The sequence below is a fragment of the Thunnus maccoyii genome, chromosome 4 (assembly GCF_910596095.1).
Source record: "Thunnus maccoyii chromosome 4, fThuMac1.1, whole genome shotgun sequence".
NCBI lineage: Eukaryota > Metazoa > Chordata > Actinopteri > Scombriformes > Scombridae > Thunnus > Thunnus maccoyii.
Genome location: NC_056536.1, coordinates 11,850,786 through 11,863,040, shown reverse-complemented (window position 1 = coordinate 11,863,040; position 12,255 = coordinate 11,850,786). Strand labels below are relative to the sequence as shown.

The window sequence follows — 12,255 nt, the reverse complement described above, 5'->3', positions numbered from 1 at the left end:
TTCCAGACATTATCAGATGCCAACATCTACTTCTTCCTCCTCCTACCCATAAATATGCAGGTCGTTGAGTCATTTGGGGTGGTCACTTTTCTGATCTCAGACAAAACAAAGATCACAAAAACAAAACAAACAGTAAAAGACTTAATGCTCCAAACTGGCTTATTGTGAACGTCCCCTCAGTCAAGCATGAACACAGATCTTCCTCTAGTTGTGTCTGACTCTGCTTACTACACTTCAGCACTGCTGTGTTTTAGAACTTATTTTGTCAAACCATATTCAACTGCATGTCTTTGTGTGTTAGTCTGTGTCGTTAGTCTGCTAAGTCCCTGCACCTCTGTCTCTCTCTCTCTCTTTTGAATATTTTCTGCCAAGCCTCTCTCTTCCACAGCTTGCTCTGCTATCAATAGAGTGCTCAGTCAGTCGCTGGCCTTCTTCTCTTCTCTTTCTGCCGCCCTGAGCTCTCTGGGGCAGTTCTGTTTTAGTCTGGTGGCATGAAACTACTGATACCTCTCTTTCAAAAACTTCACCAGGCTCTGCCCAGAAAGAGAACCAAACATACATTGATCTGACAGACATGGCAGGTTGATGCATACATTTTTTTTTTTACTATCTTATCAAGTGAATCCTTAGATGTTTCTGGTTTTATGTCAACTCAAACACTTTCTGTATATAGTTAATGAAAATCCAAACTAAAGTTTGTTATCAACATACACCAGGCTTTATCCAGTATCATACGGACAAAGACTTTGTAAGACAGCTGTCCAGTCTTTTCAAACATTTCTTTCTTGTAGTGTAGTAAATAGTTAATCATGTAATGCATTTTAAGTCCTTATTTAGACAAACAGTGTAATTTTAGACCTTGAAAATGGCTTTGGTCATGACAGAAAGGTAAATTCAGTGGTTTTCTTTCTGAACAGAGCCCTTCGTAGTTTCTCACTGGCTGCGTCGGATGTTGTGGGGAAATGTGGTAGTTGCTCTAAGATGGATCATCATCAATACAGGCCCAACACCGTTTTTTAACCATGGGAGGCAGTGATGCTTCCATCTTAAAGCATCCATCCCATTGACATTCGCCACCTTTACTCGATTCATCTCAAGCTAAAGTTTGTGATAAAAGTAAAGACCCACATTTCCCCACATTCCACGATGCAGCCTCATTTTTTTTCTTCTGTAGTGTCCCTCCCCAGTCTGCTTCAGCAACTCACTTATCTGAGTGAATCAGACCGATGCTTATAAGCCTCCTTGCATGACAGATATGTAGTCACAGTTTCCCCTATGGCTAAATGTAGTTTCGGTGTTCTCCCTTGAGAGGGACTTTGTAGCTCCGACCCTCTCTGCTGCTTCTCTGAACTCTGCTGCCTCCCTGCATGTGCTTCTTGCCACAGATCGTGTTTTTCTGCAATCACAGATATAAAGCAACTCTGCTCATCTGTCTCTTTAGTGGTAAATGTTTAATGTAGTAAATCAGTAATTATAGTTGTAATTAGTCACTATATGACGAAGCAGTGGTCTGTGCTGCAGTAACCGAGACACAGTTATATGTTTCTGTTTCCTCAGATTTCAATGCAGCTATAATTTCTGTAATAGTAACTTGTGGGTCAGGGTTACGTGTGTGTATACCTGTTTTTTTTTTTGTGTGTGTGTTTGAGAGGAGTGCTTCATAACCACATACATGTGCTTTTAGAGATGAAACAAGATTGGAGCTGCAGGTCAAGATATTATCTATTGTCGGGTTAAAACCTGCTGCACACAGTTGCATGTGTGTGTAAATGTCATTTGCAGATTCCTGCAGACTTTTAATGTTCAGCTCTGTCATCACAGCACCTGAACACACTTAGACAGTGCCAAGACTAAGGTTTATCAAACCCTTTGTTTTTGTTCAAAGTTCAAATTGAAAGGGAATTTAGCAATGTTTTCCTCTGTATCGATAAAGCCACATCTCAGGATACAGTGCAATGGACGATAACATAACTTTCAGTTAAGTCAGGAAGACCACAGGTTTTATGATGTGTGTACTGAGAAATTCAGTTTACTTACTGTGTGGTTACTGTTGTGATTCCCTTGAAATAGTGTTTCCTTGAAATAGTGTTTCCTTAAAATAGTGTTTCCTAGAATTAACAGTTTTCATAGCGCCCAAGCAGTTAGTGTTTATGACATTTCATGAACTAGCTTTGGTATTCTTTTTAAAGGCTGGATATCAAATTTTAATGATGCAGAGTTATTTGATTTCAATGTCAAGATATTGTCTTTTCATACAACCATCTGCAGTGGTGGTACTTCACCACTGTGATGTTTTTCTCTTGAGAGGTTACCGTTTTGATACTTCTGATTTGTTTTGATGTGGGAAGATGTTTTTGTGTTCTTTTAGAGGGTGAGATAGTATTGGTTATTGGTGTTTGTTTTAATTGTGTGTATGAATACATACAGGATTTCTGTGTTGAGGCATTTAGGTACTTTGGTGTTGATTCGGGAGGCTTTGGTGTGTCTGGTCTGTTCACTCAGATGACGAGGTAACAGTGGGGAAGTTCTATGCCACCTTCCTGATACAGGACTACTTCAGGAAGTTCAAGAGGCGCAAAGAGCAAGGTCTTGTGGGCAGGCGCTCATGGGAGAGGCTGAACACCACCATGGCTCTACAGGTGAGTTAAATGCAGAGTATCATGCTTGTGTCTGTAGTAGTTCAATTTCACAGATTTACTCCACCAGAGCATTGAACAAATCAGTGATTGGATGTAACTTATTTTACTACTTATGTTACTTTCATCTAGATACAGAATAAATACAGGAGAAAAGCTGAAACTCTGCACTCGTATCAACTCTGTCTATGAAAACCATCTAATCATGAATCATTTAATCATGAAATTGCATCAAAACTTTAATAACACATTAAAAAAAGTCAGCCCGTAGTCATCATGAAAACACAGTGAATATAATATATATAATATAATAATAGATGATTCATTCCCAGACAAGAGAAACAGAGGTTGGAACATTGTAATACTTATTAAGATGTCTATTGCTGAGATCTAACAAAAACAAACTAAATGCATTACACAAGTCTGAGATATTTGCACTGGCCTGCAGAGCATCATTGAACATATTTACCCTACGTCATACGTCATTTCAAGGCTTCATATCAAGCTGTGCAAATATTTTGGTTTTATTTCTCTGGGTTTTGAGACATTCTGTCTCAGATATGTCTGCCTGCACCCCGCTACGATGAAGGTGAACAGAATTCCTTTTGTGGTGCTCCTGCAAAAACACATTAAGACATCCAAGAGCAGCAGCTCTTACTGCAAAAATATGTCACTGTTACTGTGGATAATTTATGGTAGACCAGCTGTGTTTTAAGAAGGGGCCAGGTATTTACTGAGCTCGCTACTGCTCTCCCGAGTGAGGGCACACTAACTGCGTCAGGAGCTGAATTAGGTAATAAACAAGGTAAAGGAGGAGTGCATTCTGGGAAAGTTAGTTTTACAACTATTATCCACAGTCTGCTAAAAGGGGATGATTTAGTCCCGGGACTGCAGGGAGTTTCTAACAGACATGTGTATTATGTTTTTACAGATTGTAATTTATATTTTGTGTAAATTTTTGTGTTGGAAGTGTACACTGAGGTGATTAAAAAAGTAATTACTGAATGAATCCAGAGGACACAGTCAATAGATTTCATTGAACTACTTTCTACCAAAGAAGTAGAACTTTTGACAGTGTATCTTGTGGATTATCCAGAGTAACAGAGTAACCTGGACAAATAAAACCCAAATTACCATTTTTGTAATTTGGGTGAAACAACCCTTTATAAATACTTCTGCTTGTCTATAAATCTCTCAGTGAGTTTGGACCAAAGTAAATCTCAGACTTTCTTTCATCATATGAAACTTCTTGACCTTTCAGGTCTTCTTGCCCAATTTAAACATGGAGATGCAATTGTTATTGTTAGTTTAGCTTCCATGCTCCACTGAGTAGAAAACCTCCAGATTTAAGACCTGACTACCTTTAAAAGCAGGTTAACCGCATTTATCTCTGTAATTACTGTTGTGTCAGGGGATCTGCAAGAGAGACATGTTGGCACTTGAAAAAACAAATATTTACTGATAGGCTTGGTATTACAGCTGCTGTCTTTGCAGGCCGGCCTGCGTACGCTGCATGACATTGGACCAGAGATTCGTCGAGCCATATCATGTGACCTGCAGGACGAGGGGCTAGTAGATGCTAATGGAGAGGAAGAAGAGGAAATCTACAGGGTAAACATCCTTTTAGATCACCTTCAGACATCTTTTAATCAAATCATGCACGCAGGTTCACGCCTTAAACTCTGATTGTAGATGACATAGACAAACTGTCCAACTTCAGCAAATGAATGTGAAAACAGCCTTTTAGCATTAACTCTCTTCAGTACAGACTGAAGGGTCAGATGATATAAATCCTTGGTTTCATTTCACAGGTTATGTTTATTTGTATTTTTTGGGGGTTTTTTCTCTACAACTGGAACTGGTACAAATGTAAACTCCATCAAACCTACTGAAAAAAAGGAAGAAAAGACAAGGTTGAACAGGGACCTCTATGCCTTGTATGAAAAAATTTAAACAACATCCAGCTTTATATAATTAATGGTGTCAAATAAGCAGTTTAAACTCTATTTAAATGGACACATTTTGAAAACATGACAAGTGTGTTGATGACAGGGTATTTGAGGTCATCTGATGGGGATGTGGGATTATCTAAGATGAAAAAAGTTGTGAACTACTCCTTTAAATGAACCAACATTTATTCATTTATTGGAGAATTGTTTAAAATGATGTGTATTGGTTAAAGTTGTCGGGTTTTTAGTTTTGACCAGCATCTTTGTGAGTTCTACTTTCAGCATCTTGCTGTGTTTATTATGGTGTTTTGTCTCAGTCCTCATTGGTCTCTGGTGTCTCTCTGCAGCGTAATGGCGGTCTCTTTGGGAACCATGTCAACCATGTCAGTGCAGATCAGCAAGGCTCCTCTCACCCAACTACAGTCACTCAGCGGCCGCTACAGATCCTGCCCTTTTCCTGCAGTGCCTCGATTGAACCCATCCAGACCAGCGGGAGAGCCAGCGACAGCGACAGAGGAGGGGAGACAGATATGAACTCTTCACCCATCCAGTATAATCATCATTATCACACCCCTCATCCGTATAATTACCCTCACTGTAATTCCACTTGCCACCAATCGCCAATACCCTCCAATGCCAACCTCAACAATGCCAATGTGCCCTCACTTCTCTCCATGACCAACGGGAGGCAGCAGAAGTGTTTGTTAAGGCGAGACCGCCCGTCCTCCGCCAAAACTGGATCACCGGTGTCCACTTACAGCAAAGGCCTGCATGACAGGCCTTGGAAGTCACACTCCACAAGGTCAGTTGATTGAGACGTGTTTTCCTGTTAAGACACTAATTAAACTTATAACCAGCATGGGGTTTGGGGGGGTGGGATGGGGACCTTTTGTTAAAGGTATAAACCAATGCAGCCACAAGAATGTATTATTTGATAGTTACAGATGCTTAATCTAATATTTGATGCTCCTATTTTTGCTAATGATTCAAAACTGACATCAAAAGTTCAATGATTCATGAATTAAAGTATGTTTGTGTTTTGCATTGTAGGATAATTCAGTATAAGTGTTTATTGACTTTTCATGAATTGTATTGGATTAGCTGCAATTAACAATTATTTTAGTAATTGATTAATCAGCTGATTATTTTCTCCATTAATAATTCAGTCTATAAAATGTCACAAAATAGTAAAAATATGTCCATCATAGTTTCCTGGAGTACAACATGCAAACTGCTTGTTTTGTGCAACCATCTGTCCAAAACCCAAAGATATTGAATTTTCTATCATAGAAGAGAGAAACCAGTGAATTTTGGTCATTTTTGCTTTAAAATATATATTTAAATAATTAATCAATTATGAAAATGCCAGTTGCCAATTAATTTTTTGTTGGTCAGCTGATGAGGGGGTAGGCCGCAGGCCGACCGCAGCAGGGAGAAAAGGCCTTTATTCAGGTGGTTGGGATCCTTAATATAGTGATATTAGAAAAATATTCATATTAACGTACTGATATTTATTTAAGTCATATCCTACTGCAGTATCTATTAACCAGTTGATTGCCAGACGAAAACCTTCTGAAACTACTTCTGAGTCTCCCGTTCAGCGTGATCAGGTCTCACTGTTCATCATCCTGTTGACGGACAAACTGTATTTTCTCAACTGAATTCATCTCTGCCCACGCAGTTGACTGCAAAAGGACACTTACATGGGTTTCGTTTCCTGTGCCAAAGATAATTTACATTTACCAGATGCAGATAATATTTTTTTTTAATACTGTAGTGTTTGATCTAAAATGTCAAAGTCACCCAAAACTCCTCCTACAGTATGTACCCATATTTCCACTGTGAGTGTTATTATACATGACTTGTGCAGCCTCATTATATTAATATGACATTTCATCAACAAGCAGATATGAGCTCAAATCAGGAGAAAAAGTTAAACGTTTATTTTCAGTTGGTACTTTAGAGATTCAGTGTCTCAAAATTTGAGCTCAGCCATCAGTAGGTTTTCACTCATTTTCTTTATGTGTTAAGGTTTTAACAAAGTTTTTCCTTGTCTTCATAGGCTAAACAAATAAACATGACTTAATATAAAAAGCTATTAATAAGTGGCCATGTGATATTGTCCCTGTTGCTCCCTTTATGCTTTGGGACACTAGGCCTGTAAAGTGCCAATATAAATTATTTGGTTTTTAAATCACTTGGCAGCTGCCTTTACACATAATAAAAATGTCTCAGCTACAGTATCTTAAAGGGTCAGTCCACCCAAAACACAAGGAAACATATTTTCTTACTGTCTAGCGATATAGCTTCTGTTTCATGTGCTGAGCCAATTTTGCAAAGTCAAAAAACAAGTCTGATCAGCCATTGAAATTTCTGTTGCCGCCCCAATACGATGCAGGTGAATGGAATTTGGTACATTGTGCTCACAGCACGGAGAAAAAAAACTTAATTAGGTAACTTCCCTTTCCAGAAACAATGTCGCGGTTGCTCTGGATAATTTGCAGACCTTGCTGTTTTGATTGGAACCACTTCCCTGCCTGTGCAAAAATCAATGTTGAATTTGTGTCCTCTTGTCCTTTGTCACTGCACGCAACCTCTCTCCTCGTCTTCCTTTCCTGCCCTCCTGTTCCAAAAAATCCTGTCTGTCTGACTGACCCCCTTCTCTCCTCGGAGCAGGACACGCTACTATGAGGCCTACATTAGGTATGTGCATGATGTTACGACTTCACAGAGCTTCATTTCACAAAATGCTGTCTTTGGTGGCGGCTGTGTCACATTATAGTTTCTTATTTGCAAATAAAAAACAGACAAATAGTGTCAGTTTCATTACATGTGATGACAGCATATGAGCACTGGGGAAATGCAAATCTGTGAAGTCATGATTTTACAATAAATCAGTGTTTATACTTTACTGCACTTAATTCAACAGACAGTTTAATCATTGCACTGGTCAATCTAGCTACAGTATGACTGATTGTATCTTTGACGTTTGGATGCAGGTCAGAAAGTGGCGGGGGACTCTACCCCACCATTCGTCGAGAGGAGCCAGGGGGCGGCGACAGCGATGAGGAGCGAGGCTCAGCAGAGTACTACAGCGGGGAGGAGTTTCACGAAGACGACATCATGCTCACGAGGGACAGGTACTGTGGCCGCAACAGCAAATTTATCATTTTCATGTGTGAAACAGGTGCATCCCTAGCAACATGCTCACCAAGAGTGATAATATAATAACATTGTATTGGTTTGCTAGTTGTGAATAAGTTATTTTTACCATAAATCTCTGTATTATTATATAAGAGTGAGTTACATCTTGATGAAATAATTCCTCAGGTCAGTCCACTTTAATAAAAATACACTTCATTTTTCATCATTTTGTTTGACAGGTTGTCCAACAAGGACCGCCATGATGCAGAGGGAGACTTTGACCTCGAGGTTTCCAGGGGCAGCCATCAGCTTGATGGTTACTGTGACGATGACCAACAGCCAATTTACCAAGATGGCAGGCGGTCACCTAGGAGATGGTTTTTACCGTCACCTCAAGGTGGGACGCCACAGAAAAACAACTGTAGTTTGTTTTATTATATTTTTTAGTGTTTTATTCCACATGTCGATAACCTGGACTGATTCAAAATGACTGCAGAATATTGAACTAACATAGTTGTGTTATTGTCACTCAGATTGTTTGTTGTAATAATACAGTAGTAATATTTTATGAATATTTTACTGAATATAATGTTTGTGCTATTACTGTGTACTATATATGTTGTCACTATCATGTGTTTCATCCCAATCCAGCTAAAGCCTCAGAGTCACATCTGACAGACATTTATGATGAATGTTAATCATGAATAACTCTGTATTATTCAGTACATAACCAGAGTTATTGTGTGTCCTCTCAGCTTCCAACAGACCAACATTCAGTTTTGAGTGTCTTCGCAGAAGAAGTAGTCAGGATGACACTCCCCCTTCTCCATCCTGCACAGCTCTTCCGCTACACCTGGTACAGCAACAGGTAAACCAGCACACAACACACACACACATACACACACACACACACACACACACACACACACACACACACACAAAACTTGGGACATATTGTCACAAAGCAGCACCTCTTTACAAGACCTGTTTTGTCTCTACTCCGTACTCCAAAATGTCTGTCTTTATTGATTCCTTTTCATCATCATGACCTTTTATCACTAACTTCAGGTAATGGCGGTGGCCGGTCTGGATGCCAGCAGAATTCATCGTCTGTCCCCTACACGGTCGCTGCGATCCTGGGCCACACCTCCGGCCTCCCCCATCCCCCATGACTGCTCACCCTGCTACACACCGCTCATACAGGTCTGGTTCCCTGTGTGATCAAAGACAGTACTTGTCCTAGTCTAAAGATTGTTCACAGCGACGTTGGTGAAATTTGAACAAACTAGTCTCTGCACTACTATACTACTACTACTAGTTTTAAATGATCTTTGCAGGTTTGAAAAGTCAAAGTGATTCTTCTCAAATGAGCCTAAATTTTAGTGACCAGATATTTTTTAATGAATTTCCAAAACTTGACTGTAGTGCTGCCATAAATAGAACTACACTCATATTTGAGTCATTTGTAACTCGGTCAAGCTGCTCTGGGAAAATGTGTCAATATTTGTCCACCCAACCAGTCAAGGCAGATGGCCAGAGGTTTCTTACCGTCAGAGGGGAGTTTTTCATTGCAGTGGTTTCCAAGTGCTTGCTCATGGGGGAATGGCTGTTTCTCTGTAAATTAAGTAAGAGTACAGTCTAGACCTGTTCTATGTGAAAAGTGCCCTGGGATAACTTTCATTATGATTTGGCACTATATAAATAAAATTGAATTGAATTGAATCAGTAGTAATTAGATTTAGTAAGATAAAATTAAAAAAGAATGAAGACAAAAGAAATATCAAAAATTTTTCTTAATTATTTTCCTACTAAGAAAAAATGTGTAAGGACAGAAAAAATGTTTATTGTAGAGGCGAAAATACATGTCGTTCATTACTGTTGATGCTCCAATCAAACTTTTGACATTAATAAATGATTTAATGTCATTAGAATCAACAAATCTGTCTCAGTCAGTGCTACCATGTAGTTTGAAAATGTATGCCCCTGAGTGTGTCTGTATGTGTGTGTGTACTTAGGTGGACTGGCGCAGCCCTGGCAGCGTCAGCAGCATCCCTGGAGCAGTGAAGAGGAGTCTATGGTATACAGACAGCCAGGATGGAGCTCCCAGCCGCAGCCAGTCTCCATCACGTTTGCAGTTACCTGCAGAGAGCTGCTCGCACCTCCTGCAGAAGAGAGGCAGCGCCAACAGTCTGGTAGAGGCTGTGAGTAACACACAGTGGCTCTGTTGAGTTTTTTAATCACATGGACCCTCAAAGTATAGAACTGTAGACCCACATTTGAGAAACATTTCACTGATGTGTGTGGAGATCGAACAGTGTTTACACTGAATGCTAAAATCACAGTTATCATGTACTATAATCTATATATATTTCTGATCAATAGTTTAGTTTACCCCCTGGAAACCCCTCAAGGAACCCTGGGGGTCTCCAGACCCTACTTTGAGAACCACTGGTTTAATCTATGAAATGTTACAAATAAAGAAAATGCAATATGCAAAAGTTTCATTCGAACATTTTATACTTTTATCGACAACAAAAAAAACAGAATCATTCATTTTATAATGATATTAAAGCTGCTATAATCAATATTTTTATATCAGCAATGGATCACATCATGACTCCTGTCATACTGTGTATGTATAATGATGAACCAAAGGTGAATTGTCACCCAACTCTGCAGCTTCCTTCCACTCACAAAGCATGATAGCATCTGTCAGCTCATTGTTGCGGGTTTGTTTTGGTTCCCTCTCATAGCTGTCAGCAGGGTTGTTTCCAGGCGTAGCAGATGGCTGTTTTCAGCGAAAAAACAAAAAAAAAAAAACTCTGATAAACCACTCTGATAAACTACCTGCTCAGTACTGTTGCTCTGTATTTGCTGGTTATGTAACTATGCAAGTTTGCAAACAAGTTCAGCATATCGGCTTAAAAGGTTTGAATAAGTGGCCCAAAAAAAATCAGTTATTGCAGATTTTAAGAGAAGGTCAAGCTAGTCTTAGTATATCTGAAGCTGAAACTAGCAAATGTTTGGTATTTTGGTGACAGACAAAGCAATTATTGGACTATCAAAATTACAACTCATCAATTTTCTGTAAACTAATCAACAAACTGACTGATCATTACAACTCAACATAAATTATACATGTACACACAGATAGCCTGAGGTGTGCCAGAGTCTGACAGTAAGATGAATTCAGATTTGAATTAATTGATCTTCTTCAGATGTGATTATTATTTCTTTGTTGTTTTCAGGTGTTGATCTCTGAGGGCCTGGGGAAATATGCTAGGGATCCCAAGTTTGTGTCAGCAACCAAACACGAGATCGCAGACGCCTGTGAGATGACCATCGATGAGATGGAGAGCGCCGCCAGTAATCTGCTGAACGGGAGTATGGGTAACAGCACCACTGGGGCACTGGAGAGCATCAGCTCAGACCCACTTGCCACAGCGCATCTTAGAGACCGCAGTATCCGTGACTATAGTGACGAAGAGCCGTACGTGGCTGTGAAATCTGAGGAGGACCTAACAGATGAGATGATATGCATCACGTCGCTATAGCAGCGGCTCACACAGGATATTTAGGTTTTTTCAATTGAATTTCTGCTACAATTCCACATCGAGGGGATGTCTGTGCTCCAGTGTATCCTGCAACAGACAGAAAATGTAAAACATGGAGGTATAAGAGAACAAAAGTGCCTTGTTTTCTCTTTCTGTGGAGTGGAGAGTGGAAACATAGGAAACACAGATGGATTCATGGAAGGACTGAGTTAAATTCAGCAAATACTGAAACCAGAGGGAATCAATTTACCTGCCAGCCCTCCTGTCATTCAGCAGGACACTCCTTAGAAATTGTTTTTTTTTTCTTTATATTAATGGTGATTTAGGTAGGGTAATCTGGTAGCTTTGCAAAGCCAACCCAAAGCCTGTGAACTTAGTTTTTCTAACAAAATCCTCTGAGAACCAACTGAGCCCAGCAGCTGAGAGCCACAGTTTGGTAAAATACAGGGAGTTAATTATAGTGATGAGATAAATAAGGTGCATAATCTGTAAGTATTTGATTATTGTTTTGTTTTGGCTCCAGACAGCTTCAGCACTCCAGTACCCTTAAATCAAGGTGATTGGTTGACTGAGTCCTTTCATTGTTGCACTGTTTTAAAACTGTGTTACACTGCATAAAACGAGTCCTACACCATTACCTCAATATGGATATTAAGCCAAAAAATCCCAGAAAATGTGTCACCTCCTAAACACTCACAGACATCACTTCAAATTTATTCAGAAAAGTGATTTTAGTGGAAAAGGTTTAAGATATATAACTTGTTCTGCAGCCTGTTCTCCACTTTGAATATCTGAAGCAAAGACAGACCAATTAGTTGTGCTTTCACCAGTTGATGCCTCAGTGCAGGTGAAAACTAACTGTCATCTCCTCCATCCAGTTTGAAATGAGGCATGTGTGAGCTGGCTTTGCAAAGCTACAATTGTCCTGCTGCAAAATGTCTTTGGCCGCCCAATGATTCCAAGATGCCCTGT

General features: G+C 39.6%; 1 protein-coding gene across 1 annotated transcript in view; it reads left to right on the top strand.

The window, feature by feature from the left end:
• The window catches only part of cacna1db (calcium channel, voltage-dependent, L type, alpha 1D subunit, b), an 88,341-nt gene extending 76,086 nt beyond the window's left edge, over positions 1 to 12,255 (top strand). The window contains exons 40-49 of the mRNA XM_042407944.1: positions 2,503 to 2,639; positions 4,131 to 4,247; positions 4,933 to 5,387; positions 7,262 to 7,288; positions 7,585 to 7,725; positions 7,969 to 8,126; positions 8,485 to 8,597; positions 8,798 to 8,932; positions 9,745 to 9,930; positions 10,978 to 12,255. Of these exons, the coding sequence (XP_042263878.1) occupies positions 2,503 to 2,639; positions 4,131 to 4,247; positions 4,933 to 5,387; positions 7,262 to 7,288; positions 7,585 to 7,725; positions 7,969 to 8,126; positions 8,485 to 8,597; positions 8,798 to 8,932; positions 9,745 to 9,930; positions 10,978 to 11,283 (1,775 nt within the window). The 3' untranslated portion in view covers positions 11,284 to 12,255. The remainder of the gene's footprint in view (positions 1 to 2,502; positions 2,640 to 4,130; positions 4,248 to 4,932; positions 5,388 to 7,261; positions 7,289 to 7,584; positions 7,726 to 7,968; positions 8,127 to 8,484; positions 8,598 to 8,797; positions 8,933 to 9,744; positions 9,931 to 10,977) is intronic.